General features: G+C 43.6%; 1 protein-coding gene across 1 annotated transcript in view; it reads left to right on the forward strand.

Moving 5' to 3' along the window:
* Positions 1–16,038, forward strand: part of LOC106583178 (potassium voltage-gated channel subfamily B member 1) — an 86,518-nt gene extending 70,480 nt beyond the window's left edge. The window contains exon 3 of the mRNA XM_014167072.2: positions 11,578–16,038. Coding sequence (XP_014022547.1) covers positions 11,578–13,461 — 1,884 coding nt within the window. The 3' untranslated portion in view covers positions 13,462–16,038. The remainder of the gene's footprint in view (positions 1–11,577) is intronic.
* The last annotated feature ends 624 nt before the right edge of the window (positions 16,039–16,662 follow it).

The raw sequence follows: 16,662 nt of genomic DNA on the forward strand, positions 1-16,662 counted from the left end.
TACATCCAGTATCCAGCTCAGAGTAGTGTTACATCCAGCATCAAGCTCAGAGTAGTGTTACATCCAGTATCCAGCTCAGGGTAGTGTTACATCCAGCATCCAGCTCAGAGTAGTGTTACATCCAGTATCCAGCTCAGAGTAGTGTTACATCCAGCATCCAGCTCAGAGTAGTGTTACATCCAGTATCCAGCTCAGGGTAGTGTTACATCCAGCATCCAGCTCAGAGTAGTGTTACATCCAGCATCCAGCTCAGAGTTATATCTAGCATCCAGCTCAGAGTTACACTGTGGCGTGTATTCATGGCTGCCAAGGGAAGCCAGGCTTCCCCCCAAAAATTACCAAGACATTTTTTTTTTAAAACAAAATAATTTTTCCTTTGTCTCTCTGTATTTCATAAATGTCCTTCAATTCGAAAAAGGCTAAATGTATCTCACCAGAGAAAGCATGCGAAATAAACGCTCCCCTGTCTCTGTATGTGTAGCCCATCTATCTGATGCTATCTGGTCAAAAAGAGTATGATATTGATGTGAATCGTTGCATTGAATGTAAGGGAAGCCAGTGAGCATGTGGCCTCCCTTGATAAAATAATATGCAACAATAGCCAATCAGCGTTGAGCTAAAAAAAATTACAAAAATAAAAGTGTCAAGTGATGTGATTTGGCTTCACACCAATCGCATCCCATCAAAAGCTAAACATCATTGACAAATGTAATGGAATCGTTGCATCTCGTTGTGTTGTTGTCCACCGGCGGCTAGCTAGCTAAAATTTTTCCTTTCCTAAATTAGCCATGGATGGAGATAGGGTTATGAACTTGTGGTTTTACTTAATTCTCTGTACTGGCCAATGATTATAACAATGATTCTGATCGAACCATAAATTCATACATTGTGCCCCTGGCCTGAGAGGATGGAAGTTCAATATGTAGCTAGATGTAGTAGGCTAATGTTAACTAGCTGGCCTGGTATTTTAGCCAGGTAGCGTAGGACAACAAAAGGACAACTGTCTGTACCATTCTTGATACACACAGGAAACTGTTGAGCATACCTCGTTCAAAGGCACTTAAATCTTTTGTCTTGCCCATTTTCCCTCTGAATGGCACACATACACAATCATGTCTCAAGGCTTAAAAATCCTTCTTTAACCTGTCTCCTCCCCTTCATCTACACTGATTGAAGTGGATTTAACAAGTGACATCAATAAGGGATCATACCTTTCACCTGGATTCACCTGGTCAGTCTATGTCATGGAAAGAGTAGGTGTTCTTAATGTTTTGTATACTCAGTGTAGACCGTTTCGGCATAATGAAAGAGAGAGAGGAGAAGAGGCTGGCATTGGTGTTTCTCTACAACTAGGGTGAGTCAACATGTTTTCTACTTATGCACGCAGACACACACACACATACACACACACAAATCAGTACCATGGACAGCCACATGATATTTAGTTTACGTTGATTGGACTAAATAATTTACAAATATTGTTTTTGGAATATTTTAGTTGTCACTGAATTAAACTAAGCATAAGTGATTTGATGATATATTTATGAATCATATGAATTGAAATAATAAAAAAATGTATGTAAAAAAAAATGATGTTGAAATGGTGCTGGAATAGTGAAGGTAGGTCCTGTTTTCTTTGCAACTTGCAGTAACTCTCCTGTGTTCTAAATCAATAGTTGTTTAGTGGTCTGAAAATGTCTGAAACAGTAACTTCATTGACCATGCTGTAGGTCATGGCTCTCCAACCCTGTTCCTGGAGAGTAGGTTTTCATTCCAACCCTAATCTAGCATACCTGATTCTAATAATTAGCCGGTTGATTACCTGAACCAGGTTAGTTACAACTGGGGTTGGAGCGAAAACCTGCAGGCGGGTAGCTCTCCAGGAACAGGGTTGGCTCTGAGATTTAACGATGCTCCTACGAAGGTTTTAATGATCAACTTAACAAGAATAAGACAAAGCCTTTCAGATGCTTTTGGGTAACTGGGCCCTGTTGTCTTTGGTACTTGTTGTGTTAATGGATGCATTTTAATAATTGTTGCACTACTATTCTTAGATTTTTTTAAATCTTTAATTTAAAATCTGTAGAAACTATGAGACTAGAAAGGTTCAGAACAGAATCATCACAGCACAGTTGAAAAATATATGGCAAATAGCGTTCAGAGATAGATGGGAGTGGTTGAGTAGAGCTAAAGGGTGGGACTAAAAATAACAAGATAGCTAATGTAAAAAATACTGTGTCCGTAAAATGTATATAGGTTCAGAACTTTTGTGAAACAGCACAGTTGGAAAATATATGGCAAATAGAAATGATAACAGGATGGTGTTCAGAGATAGATGGGAGGGATTGAGGGTAGCTGAACGATGGGACTAAAAACAAACAAAAGAGAACTATTGTAAAATATACCGTGTCTGTAAAATGTATTTAGTATGTATAAGCTGGAAGTAGAAGCCTAAGTGTTGTTGTCCATTATTTTACTCTAATAGGGGAGGGGTGGTAGGGTTAGGGGAAAATAATAAAATATATACATGTTTTTTGCACTTTTTGTGCAATGCCTTTGTTATGTTACTAGGCCTGCTATTTTTGTTAGCATGGCAAGCAAACAAACAATATAAGCTATGCTATGAAGCCATTGATAAATAAAATATCTGGCTTCTGCCTACCATGCTGCATGCTTCTGCACACCCTTTCAGGCCATTCATTGTTAACTGCTGCTATGTTTATGCATAGCTTTACCCATGTTATATGCTTATTGCATTGATATAGTGTCATTTATTATTGCCATTAACAACCCATTAATGATGTATGTTCACTGATGTTATTGCCCTTTATTATTTGCACCTTTCTGTGCCTCCTTTTAGATAAGCCATACTCCATACAAAGCCAATCAAGTCTCAATTCAAGACGAATCACGTCAACAACTGTCAATCATTCCTTGCCATGTATCATCTCCATTACCTGAATCTATAAAGACTCTTAAACTGAACAGCATCTCTGCCTCTGCCTGCTCTTTAACTGAAGTCCTACAGTAGAGGGGCATCACCATAACCCTCCCCTAAACGTCAATCAGTTAGTCTTGTAACTGAAGAATATTGTGTGACAAGCTAGGAAGCAAAGTTTTGGTCAGTGTTTCCCTGGGCACCCTTATTAGGGGAGGACATGCAGGAAATGTATAAAAGCACCCATTGTACATGTTCAGGTGAGAGCTTTGTACTGGGAAGGTCCTTTGTGTGTATAGGCTGCATGGGGTTGTTGCTGTTGGTTTATTTCTGTGAGCCATTTTGTGACCATGCTGTCTTGAATAAATATTGTGGGTGTGGTCGATGTTCATTATGTTAAGCCACTGCTATAATGTACTTTTGTTTTCAGTGGGTTTGTTTGGAGAGACTTTGCTGGTTTGATGTCCAGGCAGTTTATGGCAGCGCCCTCCAATAAGGTGACTGTCTTTAAGTAAAGTCAGTTGTATTTCAAAAATATGTATTGTTTATGTAAATGCAGTGGTTAACTGTTTATTTTGTACATTCAGAAGTGCAGTATTGTTTGTCACTGTTTTTGGTCATCTTATGAACTTGGTCAGCTGAATCTCTTTGAAACCTTATACACTGCTCAAAAAAATTAAGGGAACACTTAAACAACACAATGTAACTCCAAGTCAATCACACTTCTGTGAAATCAAACTGTCCACTTAGGAAGCAACACTGATTGACAATACATTTCACATGCTGTTGTGCAAATGGAATAGAGAACAGGTGGAAATTACAGGCAATTAGCAAGACACCTCCAATAAAGGAGTGGTTCTGCAGGTGGGGACCACAGACCACTTCTCAGTTCCTATGCTTCCTGGCTGATGTTTTGGTCAGTTTTGAATGCTGGCGGTGCTTTCACTCTAGTGGTAGCATGAGACGGAGTCTACAACCCACACAAGTGGCTCAGGTAGTGCAGCTCATCCAGGATGGCACATCAATGCGAGCTGTGGCAAGAAGGTTTGCTGTGTCTGTCAGCGTAGTGTCCAGAGCATGGAGGTGCTACCAGGAGACAGGCCAGTACATTTACATTTACATTTAAGTCATTTAGCAGACGCTCTTATCCAGAGCGACTTACAAATTGGTGCATACACCTTATGATATCCAGTGGAACAACCACTTTACAATAGTGCATCTAAATCTTTTAGGGGGGGAATAGAAGGATTACTTTATCCTATCCTAGGTATTCCTTAAAGAGGTGGGGTTTCAGGTATTTCCGGAAGGTGGTGATTGACTCCGCTGTCCTGACGTCGTGAGGGAGCTTGTTCCACCATAGGGGTGCCAGAGCAGCGAACATCAGGAGACGTGGAGGAGGCCGTAGGAGGGCAACAACCCAGCAGCAGGACCACTACCTCCGCCTTTGTGCAAGGAGGAGCAGGAGAAGCACTGCCAGAGCCCTGCAAAATGACCTCCAGCAGGCCACAAATGTGCATGTGTCTGCTCAAACGGTCAGAAACAAACTCCATGAGGGTGGTATGAGGGCCCGACATCCACAGGTGGGGGTTGTGCTTACAGCCCAACACCGTGCAGGACGTTTGGCATTTGCCAGAGAACACCAAGATTGGCAAATTCGCCACTGGCGCCCTGTGCTCTTCACAGATGAAAGCAGGTTCACACTGAGCACGTGACAGACGTGACAGAGTCTGGAGACGCCGTGAAGAACGTTCTGCTGCCTGCAACATCCTCCAGCATGACCGGTTTGGCGGTGGGTCAGTCATGGTGTGGGGTGGCATTTCTTTGGGGGGCCGCACAGCCCTCCATGTGCTCGCCAGAGGTAGCCTGACTGCCATTAGGTACCGAGATGAGCTCCTCAGACCCCTTGTGAGACCATATGCTGGTGCGGTTGGCCCTGGGTTCCTCCTAATGCAAGACAATGCTAGACCTCATGTGGCTGGAGTGTGTCAGCAGTTCCTGCAAGAGGAAGGCATTGATGCTATGGACTGGCCCGCCCGTTCCCCAGACCTGAATCCAATTGAGCACATCTGGGACATCATGTCTCGCTCCATCCACCAACGCCACGTTGCACCACAGACTGTCCAGGAGTTGGAGGATGCTTTAGTCCAGGTCTGGGAGGAGATCCCTCAGGAGACCATCCACCACCTCATCAGGAGCATGCCCAGGCGTTGTAGGGAGGTCATACAGGCACATGGAGGCCACACACACTACTGAGCCTCATTTTGACTTGTTTTAAGGACATTACATCAAAGTTGGATCAGTCTGTAGTGTGGTTTTCCACTTTAATTTTGAGTGTGACTCCAAATCCAGACCTCCATGGGTTGATAAATTGGATTTCCATTGATTATTTTTGTGTGATTTTGTTGTCAGCACATTCAACTATGTAAAGAAAAAAGTATTTAATAAGATTATTTCTTTCATTCAGATCTAGGATGTGTTGTTTAAGTGTTCCCTTTATTTTTTTGAGCAGTATATTTCAAAAAGCTATCTAGTGGAAGTAATATCTAAGAAGGCATTATGGTCTACTCTTGTTAATGTGTGTTATTTATCTATCTGTGTCAAACAAGCAAACCTAATCCTCTAAGATTTAATAAACGTTGCTTGTTCTTTCTCTGCCTCTGTACTGTTTCCCTGTAATGGGCCTAGAACCTCTAATGTTTAGATGTTGCAATTGTAATACAAATGTTATATTTTTGCTAAGGTGTTTTATGGTCCGTTGCATTGCTCAGAACTGTTAACCGAACTCAATAGGTGGCCTGTTACTAACCTGTGTCTTATGTTCTGGTTGAGGTGTTCACCTCAATAAACACTAACTGCCGTAGTCTAGTAGTTGTACCCTTTTAGCTAACCCTAGTAGACAGGTGTTACTACAACATACTATAGTCATGTCTGCAAAAACACTACAGTACATATTACAGAATAGTACAGTCATGTCCCCAAATAAACTACAGTAAACCCTTTAGTGCACTACAGTCATGTCTGTAAAACACTATAGTGAATACTATAGAATTCTACAGGCATTTCTGCTAAAACACTACAGTATACTAGTCATGTCTGCAAAAACACTACAGTGAATACTATAATATACTACAATCATGTCTGCAAAAACACTACTGTGAATACTGTAGTGTACTACAGTCATGTCTGCAAAAAACTATAGTGAATACTACAGTAAAGTCTGCAAAAACACCACAGTGAATACTATAGTATACTACAGTCATGTCTGCTAAAACAGTACAGTCCGCAAAAACAGTATAGTATACTACAGCCATGTCCGCAAAAACACTACAGTAAATATTACAGTATACTACAGTCATGTCCGCAAATAAACTACAGTAAACACTGCAGTACACTACAGTCATGTCTGCAGAACACTACAGTCATGTCCACAAAAACACTACAGTATACTAGTCATGTCTGCAAAAACACTACAGTGAATACTATAGTGTACTACAGTCATGTCTGCAAAAACATTACAGTGAATACTATAGTGTACTACAGTCATGTCTGCAAAAACATTACAGTGAATACTATAGTGTACTACAGTCATGTCTGCAAAAACATTACAGTGAATACTACAGTAAAGACTGCAGAAACACTACAGTGAATACCATAGTACACTACAGCCATGTCCGCATAAACACTACAGTGAAAACTACAGTAAAGTCTGCAAAAACACTACAGTGAATACTATAGCATATAAATATTTAGACCATAGTATTTCTTCATGTGGGTGGTCCTCTGTGTGAGCGAGAGAGAGTGTGAGGATCATTGATCATCAGCCCCCCAGACGGGGGTTTGTATACATTCGTAGAGTATGCCAATTGTCGTAACAATAGTTGTGTTCACAATTGAAGAGTATAGCCTACGTCTGCCTTTCAATGAGCAGGAAAAGATGCTGGTGAAGCATATCCATACCTATAAAAGGCTAATTTTAACTTACTGTATTGGTCATGTAATTACATGAAGTTCATGATGATCAGCACAGATACCTTACTGTGCCCTTCTCCTTTCATCTCTTCCATTATTAGGTAGAGGGAAGGACCAGCTATAGGTCAGGAGCCTGCTGGTTTTATGTTCTACCTGATAACTAATTGCACCCACCTGGTGTCCGAGGTCTAAATCAGTCCCCGATTAGAGGGGAACAATGAAAAAAAGCAGTGGAACTGGCTTCGAGGTCCAGAGTTGCATTTGAGGGCGCTATAGCTACCTACACCATATAGAACAGGGATGGACAACTCCAGTCCTTGGGGGCCTGATTAGTGACACACCCGACTCCAATAATCAACTAATCATGGTTTTCTGTTTAGAATGCAATTAGTTTAATCAGGTGTGTTAGCTATATGGCTGCGGGAAAAGTATGACACCAATCAGGCCCCCGAGGAATGGAGTTGCCCCTCCCTGATATAGACAATTGCTGATAATTACTTCATACTCACCTGATGGCAGAGAGAGGGTGAAGGTCAAAACTTGGTATGTCAAGCCGTGTTAGCTGGGTCTGGCTAGTTTTTATCGATTTTTGCACAGTGTGTACACACACACACACAGACAGAAACACGCAGGTGTGCACGTGTACACACATCTTTGATATGATAGCTAGCTATCTGTAGCCTTAAGCTCAATACTTGGTGACTTATAATATAAGCGCCCTGTCTTGTCTGTCAGTAAAGCCACCAAAGCATTGAAGGAAGGCAGCTAGCTAGCTAACTTACTAACTTGACTTATTGGTGGCCCTTGTTACTAACCTGTCAAATCAAATCAAATTTATTTATATAGCCCTTCGTACATCAGCTGATATCTCAAAGTGCTGTACAGAAACCCAGCCTAAAACCCCAAACAGCAAGCAATGCATGTGAAAGAAGCACGGTGGCTAGGAAAAACTCCCTAGGAAAAACTCCCTAGAAAGGCCAAAAACCTAGGAAGAAACCTAGAGAGGAACCAGGCTATGAGGGGTGGCCAGTCCTCTTCTGGCTGTGCCGGGTGGATATTATAACAGAACATGGTCAAGATGTTAAAATGTTCATAAATGACCAGCATGGTCAAATAATAATAATCATAGTAGTTGTCGAGGGTGCAACAAGCACGTCCGGTGAACAGGTCAGGGTTCCATAGGCGCAGGCAGAACAGTTGAAACTGGAGCAGCCCAGGTGGACTGGGGACAGCAAGGAGTCATCTCCAGGTAGTCCTGAGGCTTCTACATCCTTAAAGCTATTTTAAAATCTCAGCCCATAAACTACTGCAGCATAAATACTGGAGGCTGAGACAGGAGGGATCAGAAGACACTGTGGCCCCATCCGATGATACCCCCGGACAGGGCCAAACAGGCAGGATGTAACCCCACCCACTTTGCCAAAACACAGCCCCCACACCACTAGAGGGATGTCTCCAACCACCAACTTACCATCCTAAAGCTAGTTAGCTGTCGAAAGCTAGTTAGCTGGAGCGATGGTCAGGTAACATTAGTTAGAGTCTCACAGCTTTTACTAGCACATGTATTCTGTTGCAGACCCTCATATCCATGCCCACACTGTCTTTGTTCATTACAATAATATCTATCTGCAGACTACATTAACTACCCGCCGCGCCTACTACAGGCCACGCCAACTGCCATTGAGGGTACTTATAACAGTATGATGTCCATTAGCATTACGTCACCACAAGCATTGTGTCACTACAAGCATTACGTCACAACACACTAGCTAGCTAGCTACTACACACTAGCTAGCTAGTACAATACTAGCTAGCTAGCACACACTGGATGTAACTCTGAGCTGGATGCTGGATGTAACTCTGAGCTGGATTCTGAATGCAACTCTGAGCTGGATGCTGGCAGGTAGCCTAGCGGTTAAGAGTGTTGGAATCCCCAAGCCAGAAAGTTGGAAAAATCTGCCGTTCTGCCCTTGAGCAAGGCAGTCAAGCCCCAACAACAACTGCTCCCTGGACGCTGATAACGTCCGCACCTCTCTGATTCAGAGTGGTTGGTTTAAATGTGGAAGATAGATTTCGGTTGAATGCATTCAGTTGTGCAACTGACTATGTATCCCCTTTCCCTGGATGCAACTCTGAGCTGGATGCAACTCTGTGCTGGATGGTGGATGAAACTCTGAGCTGGATGCTGAATGTATCTCTGAGCTGGATGCTGGATGCAACTCTGAGCTGGATGATGGATGTAACTCAGCTGGTTGCTGAGCTGGATGATGGATGTAACTCTGAGATGGATGCTCTCCCCAAGACGTCCAGGTTGCACTGATGTCCTTCCTGCTAATTTTACATCCGCATCTAGTTCAACATCCAGTCGCAGACTCCCGTCCAGGTGAGACTCCACCATCCGTGCACATATTCCTGAGTGTTACAGCTGCCTCTCCTCAAAGGCCCATTTTGGAACCTCCTCAAAGGCCCATTTTGGAACTCGGGAGCCCAGAGCTCTGTGTTTCCTAGTCCGCTACTCTACCCACACACACTAGCCAGAGAGATGAGCATGTGAGTGCATGCAGTTCCCATTCACATCACACTGTTCTGCTCGGATTGTAGTTGATATAATTTATCTGGATTCTCAGTGTGTGGGGAGCAGCGCTGGAGCTGGCTCTGTGCCTTTACATGGTCCATGGTCTGTTTTAACCCATCGTTGAGCTCTCCCCATCCCTGCTTTGTAACCCAACACTGAGTATGTTTGTGTGAGAGATAAACATCTAGACTAGACACAGCGAGCAGGTTAGATTAATATTTCAGTAGGACAAGCAGATATCCCTGTTTTATTTCATGGTAGTAGTGTAACACCTTTAAAGGTGTTACCGTTCACGTGATATTGTGTGTAGTGTGTGAAATTGTGTGGAAAGTTTTGGAAAGTCATTGTGAAAAGTCGTTTATGTTTGTCCCACTGGCAGAGTTACAGTATTGCATGTCTGGATGTCAGGCGTAATGTGCACTTAGTCATGTATGAGGTATAGTATGCCTAACAACCAATGTGTGTACGTTTAGGTGTGTCAGTTCAATACACAAGAACCACAAACACTACACAGTATCCTTATAAACACAATGGAAATATAAGGATACGGTGACATACCGCATATTCAAAAGTTATTTGTCCTTGCAAATATGTAATGTGCAGTTTACACTTGAAACTTGAGTCATTAATGGTGATTGGTTGAGTGAATCTTTCATGGGAGCAAATCCACTTTGGATCTAATGTGTTTGTAGATTTTCATCCATCACTCTGGTCCCTCAGGATCCTGACTAGACGAAGGACATGTTAGGGGGGGCCCTGATTGAGTTTAAACTCTTGTCTGGCCTTTAATTCACTCTCTTTTAACTTGGGCATCAAAATGATGCTGAAACGCTTTAGTCTAGTTTGTCTCTACCTCTGTCTTTCTTTGCCTCTTTGTCTCTCATTGTCTCTCTTTGTCTCTCTCTCGCTCTCTCTCTCAGACTCTCCCTATCTCTCTCTCTCTCTTTCTCAGCCTCTCCCTCAAGGCCAGGGTGGGTTTGCAGGCACCTCACCTGCCAGGATTAATTAAAGTTAATGAATGCTGAGCACTGCCAGGGAGTAATCCTGCACTGCACTGACCTGGGACATGGATAGGGACACAGCCTCCACTGTGACCTTGTGTTGGATTGACACACACTGGCTGGTAGAGGAATAATAGTTGTGCCACAAGCAGGGTGCACACGGCCCTGAATGCACTCTGTTAATCCACAATACATTATCCAGATCCTGATGTACTCAGCATGTAGTACTCATCATCCCGTTCCCTGTGACCTTCTTACAGGTCCAAATGCTCTCATCATGCAGTGGAGTCGCAGACTGCTGTGAATCTATGTCTCTAGTAGTCTGCTAGTAGTATACTCACTTTGCAAGGTGCTTTGTAGAAGAACTAGGACAATAAGTCTGAGGGAGTCAGTCTGAAGGAGAGAGGCAGATGAGGAGGGACTGAGAGGAGGCATAAAGCAGGATAGGAACAAGGGCACACATTTTGGCAGGGATATAACACACCACAACTCATAGCTGAAGAGATAGCAGCTGACAGCCAGCTGACAGCCATCACACCCTCCTACTGTGATAGGGAATGCTGGTAATACACACACACTATCTGAGGATCAATGTGCACCTTCATCTCATGGTGTGTGTTCTGTCAATCACAATCCACAGAAAATACAACATTTGGTGGCAAAGAAAGTGGGTTACCAGGGAAACTAGTATTTTGGTTCACGTTTTTAAAAGGAATGGCACTGACATTCTAAACATTATTTTGGTCCGACTTGAATGACCAGGCCATCTAGATGATATTTATCTTTGAAATTTTTTTCTCTTTAAAAATCCGCTAGTCCTGATAGGACAGTAGCCTTTTCATAATGTTCAGGAGAAATTAGTCAGAGAGCTAAGTGGGTCATGAATTAATCATATTTTTCAGGCGTCAGCTTTACATAATGACTGTTATTATTTGCTGCAGCCGTACTTAGGATATTTAAAGCATCTTTGAAAGTTGTTTTATCGCGTAGTTGGATCCAGACTAAAAAGCCTTGAAATGCTCTGGCATTAATGTTCAATATGTCACTGCACTGAAGTTTGACTGATGCGTGTTGTCTTGGTTGTGTTTCAACAGGTCCTGGCCATCATCTCCATCCTCTTTATCGTGCTGTCAACTATTGCCTTGTCTCTGAACACCCTCCCGGAGCTGCAGGACATAGACGAGTTTGGCCAGGTGACAGACAACCCTCAGCTGGCTCACGTGGAGGCGGTGTGCATCGCCTGGTTCACAATGGAGTATTTGCTCCGCTTCATCTCCTCGCCAAGCAAGTGGAAGTTCTTCAAGGGTCCGCTGAACATCATTGACCTGCTGGCCATCCTGCCCTACTACGTCACCATCTTCCTGACTGAGTCCAATAAGAGTGTTCTACAGTTCCAGAACGTCCGGAGGGTGGTGCAGATCTTCCGAATAATGCGTATTCTGCGTATTCTGAAGCTAGCCAGACATTCCACAGGGCTCCAGTCTCTGGGCTTCACCCTGAGGAGGAGTTACAACGAGCTGGGCCTGCTCATCCTCTTCTTGGCCATGGGCATCATGATCTTCTCCAGTCTTGTCTTCTTCGCTGAGAAGGACGAAGAGGACACTAAGTTTAAAAGCATCCCGGCCTCCTTCTGGTGGGCCACCATTACTATGACTACGGTGGGGTATGGCGACATATACCCAAAGACTTTATTGGGCAAGATTATTGGGGGTCTGTGCTGCATAGCTGGAGTGTTGGTGATAGCCTTGCCCATCCCTATCATCGTCAACAACTTCTCAGAGTTCTACAAGGAGCAGAAGAGGCAGGAAAAGGCCATCAAGAGGCGGGAGGCCCTGGAGAAAGCCAAGAGAAACGGTAGCATCGTTTCCATGAACATGAAGGAGGCGTTCGCACGCAGCGTCGAGCTCATGGACGTAGTGGTAGAAAATAATGGAGAGAACATTGGGAAGTTGCAGGGCAACCACCTGTCTCCCAGCTACAGAAAAGGGACTCCCAAGCGGACTACCTCAGAGATGGGTTCCGCCAAGTCCCTGGAGCCCGGCTCACCAGACAAAGCCCGTCCTGGAAGCCCTCAGCACCTCAACGCTCAGAAACTGGAGGAGATGTACAACAAGATGGCCAAGACCCAATCTCAACCTAACCTTAACAACAAGGACAAGGGACCTTTATCTAAAGCAGCCAAGAAGAGAGATGAGATAGAGATGGGAAGCATCCCCACGGAGCCTGCCCCAACCACAGACATGAGGAGCATGTCCAGTATTGACAGCTTCATGAGCTGCGCTGCCGACTTCACCGAAAGCGCCCGCTTCTCCCACAGCCCCAGCACCAGTGTACCAGGGAGGGTTAGCGCCAACCCCGTACTTGAGACCACCCTGGAGGATGAGGCCATGGACGGCCCTCACACTGCTACCAAGCTCCCTGAAAGACGAGGCTCCAAGTGCGGCCTCCCTGACAGCCCCCGTGGCCTGCGCTTCAGTAACCCTCTCAAGAACCGCTCACTCAAGGTCAACTTCAAAGGTGGCGGCGTGGGCCCCTCCTCCTCCTTCTCAGGACAGGGTCCAGGGGGTGGGGCCCTCTCAGATAGCTCTGCCCTGTCTGACCACTCCTTCATGAGTCCTGAGGTGTCTGTCTACACCACCACCAGCAGCAGGACCCCACCCCATGAGACCCTGATCCCCACAGTCTTCACATTCCACGACGCTTCCATTAGTAAGTTCATCGACGCTGACACAGACGAGGAGGAGCACCTCCATGACGGCTCAGGCACCAACCCCTCCCAGAGGCTCCTGGGAAAAGCCAGCCCCAAGCTCAGCTCCCATAGCAGCCACCACATTGCAGCCAACCACCTGGAGGGCTCCCAGAAGATGCTGGCTAATAGTGTGTTCCCCTTGGAGGGCAGGCCAGGGGGGGGACAGGAGAACCATGTGTTCTCCCGGGGAGAGAGGAGTTGTTCAAACACCAGTAATGAGAGAAAGTGAGGCACAAAGGAAGGGAAAAGGTAGTATAGAGAGCACCCAAACAGAAGGACATGGTGCAAATACTACAGAGAAATAAAAGAAAACATGAACTCTAACCCATACCAGGAGCTGCACCTCTACTCACTTGAGTAAAAGGCACTGAAAACACATTTGCCATTTTTTTTTTGTAACAAATGCCCAATAAGTAGAACTTTTGGGACACAGGAAGGAGCTCACTCTTCCTTCCTTTTCCTGCTACTTGAGTGCATAGACCGTCAGGATGGCAGCAAAATTACTGAAGGCATTGGGAGGTGCTACTGTGGGACTGAGAAAGAGAGGGTTCATTGCTGTGTCCAAAGGGGATACACATAACTCTGCAGAATCAGGTCATGCACTGTAGATTTAGCCATTACTGAATCAACATTGTGGTAAGAGAAATTTAGTTTGATTTCTTCCTCAAAATTGGCCTTAGTTATATGCGACTGTGTGTATACATAGCATGTATGCGTGTGCTTGTATGTCTGTGAGTGTATGTTTATGCATGATGATAGGCAGATAAACATACACATACACACACAGGCATACATCATTTTATGTATATTATTTTTCCGTTCTTAAAAAAAAAAGTAAATAGCATAATTTCTTTGGTCTGTTATTTTGTGATGCTGTCTAAGAGGTGAACTTTCATCCCTGTTTCACAACAGTTTGGGTCAGCCATTACAGAGGACACAGCCACTGTCATATCCTGTCTGTTTCCTCATTCCCATCATGCCCCATTCCTGGCATGAGATAGTGAATATTGTGATGAGTGATAAATATTTTCAATTCTGTACAGTGTATTCTTTGTTGTTTTGTTTGTTTACTTATGTGTTTGTTTTTGATTATTTGGTTTTTATGCAGACAGGTGATATTTACACATAGAAAACAGGATAAACCGGGTTCCTTTATGTTTTAATACTCTCTCAGATGTGTGGTTGTGGTTGGTTGTCATGAATCATATCCAATCACAGTTGCTACTGGGGAGGGGATAAACAGCATCAGCCCATTATCAGCCTGAAAACGTCATCCTGGCACATTTTTGCAAAAAGGTAAAATGTCATAGTACCTGATGTTTTTCTCAATACATTGCAGTCAATGAGAAAAGATGAGTGTCACAGGGTTGTCGTCTTTCTCAATACATTTCAGTCAATGGGGAAAAGTTTGTGTCACAGGGTTGACGTTTAATTTAATATTGCAGTCAATGGGAAAAGATGAGTGTCACAGGGTTGACGTTTTTCTCAATACATTGCAGTCAATGGGAAAAGATGAGTGTCATAGGGTTGACGTTTTTCTCAATACATTGCAGTCAATGGGAAAAGATGACTGTCACTCCAGAGTGGCGCAGTGGTCTAAGGGACTGCATCTCAGTGCTAGAGGCGTCACTACAGACCCTGGTTCGATTCCAGGCTGTATCACAACCGGCCGTGATTGGGAGTCCCATAGGGTGGTACACAATTTGCCCAGTGTCGTCATTAGGTAGGCCGTCATTGTAAATAAGAATTTGTTCTTAACTGACTTGCCTAGATCAATAAATAAACAGTGTTGAAGCTTATATAAATACATTGTGGTCAATGGGAAAATATGAGTGTCACAGGGTTGATGCCCAAGTGGATACATTGCATTCAATGGGCAAAGATAAGCATCACAATATGGATGCATAGAGAAAGGTTTCACAGACATGACTCTCTCTTCTATCTATTTTTCCATCATCTCTCTTTATCTCAGACAGAAAGACATCTCCACTCACATGCAGGAAGAGAGGCAGGCAGGAAAGCAGACAGATATATAAAATCACAGACAGGCAGGCAGGCAAACTCTAAACCAAACCCTAACCCTAGCATCATGTCCACATCCCAGCTCAACTCTAACCCTAACTCTAGCTTCCTGTCCACATCCCACCTCAACCCTAAACCGAGCCTTAACCCTAACCCTAGCTTTCATGTCCACTTGCAGCTCAACCCTAACCCTAACCCTTGCTGCATCTCTACATCTTGGCTCAACCCTAACACTAACCCTTGCTTCATCTCTACATCTTGGCTCAACCCTATCCCTAGCCATAACCCTAACACTAACTTCTTGTTCACATGTCCGCTCAACCCAAACTCCAAGAGCTGAGCGAAGATGTGGCGGGTTAGAGTTATGGTTAGGGTTAGGGTTGAGCTGCAAGTGGACATGAACCTAGGGCCTTAATCCTAGACATAACCTTAACCATAATCCAATTAACAATTGAATGAATGAAACAATGCAATGAATGAAATTTTATTTTCGTGTCAAATTGCCAATTACCAACCCATCCCTTATGAGATTAATTGACACATAAACAAACATTACAATGATTCACTATGGTAATTAAATGATAATTATGCTTCCGGTGTTCTCTGCATTGCATAAATAGTAAAAAAATAAAATAATTAAAGATACAAAAAAAGAAAGAAAGAAAGAGAGTAAGGTAAAAATCAATACATAATAGTAAATTACATCCCTACAGCAGTAAATAATACACATATATACATACAGTTGAAGTCTGAAGTTTACATACACCTTAGCCAAATACATTTAAACTCAGTTTTTCACAATTCCTGACATTTAATCACAGTAAAAATTCCCTGTCTTAGGTCAGTTAGGATCACCACTTTATTTTAAGAATGTGAAATGTCAGAATAATAGTAGAGAACATGATTTATTTCAGGTTTAATTTCTTTCATCACATTCCCTGTGGGTCAGAAGTTTACATACACTCAATTAGTATTTGGTAGCTACGATCTTGTCCCCATGTGCAGTTCAAACCGTAGTCTGGCTTTTTTATGGCAGTTTTGGAGCAGTGGCTTCTTCCTTGCTGAGTGGCCTTTCAGGTTATGTCGATATAGGACTTGTTTTTGTGTGGATACAGATACTTTTGTACCTGTTTCCTCCAGCTTCTTCACAAGGTCCTTTGCTTTTGTTCTGGGATTGATTTGCACTTTTCGCACCAAAGTACATTCATCTCTAGGAAACAGAACGTGTCTCCTTCCTGAGCGGTATGATGGCTGCGTGGTCCCATGGTGTTTATACTTGCGTACTATTGTTCGTACATGGTCCCTTCAGGCATTTGGAAATTGCTCCCAAGGATGAACCAGACTTGTGAAGATCACCATTTTTTTTCTGCGGTCTTGGCTGAATTCTTTCGATTTTCCCATCAAGCAA

The sequence above is a fragment of the Salmo salar genome, chromosome ssa22 (assembly GCF_905237065.1).
Source record: "Salmo salar chromosome ssa22, Ssal_v3.1, whole genome shotgun sequence".
NCBI classification, from domain to species: Eukaryota; Metazoa; Chordata; class Actinopteri; order Salmoniformes; family Salmonidae; genus Salmo; species Salmo salar.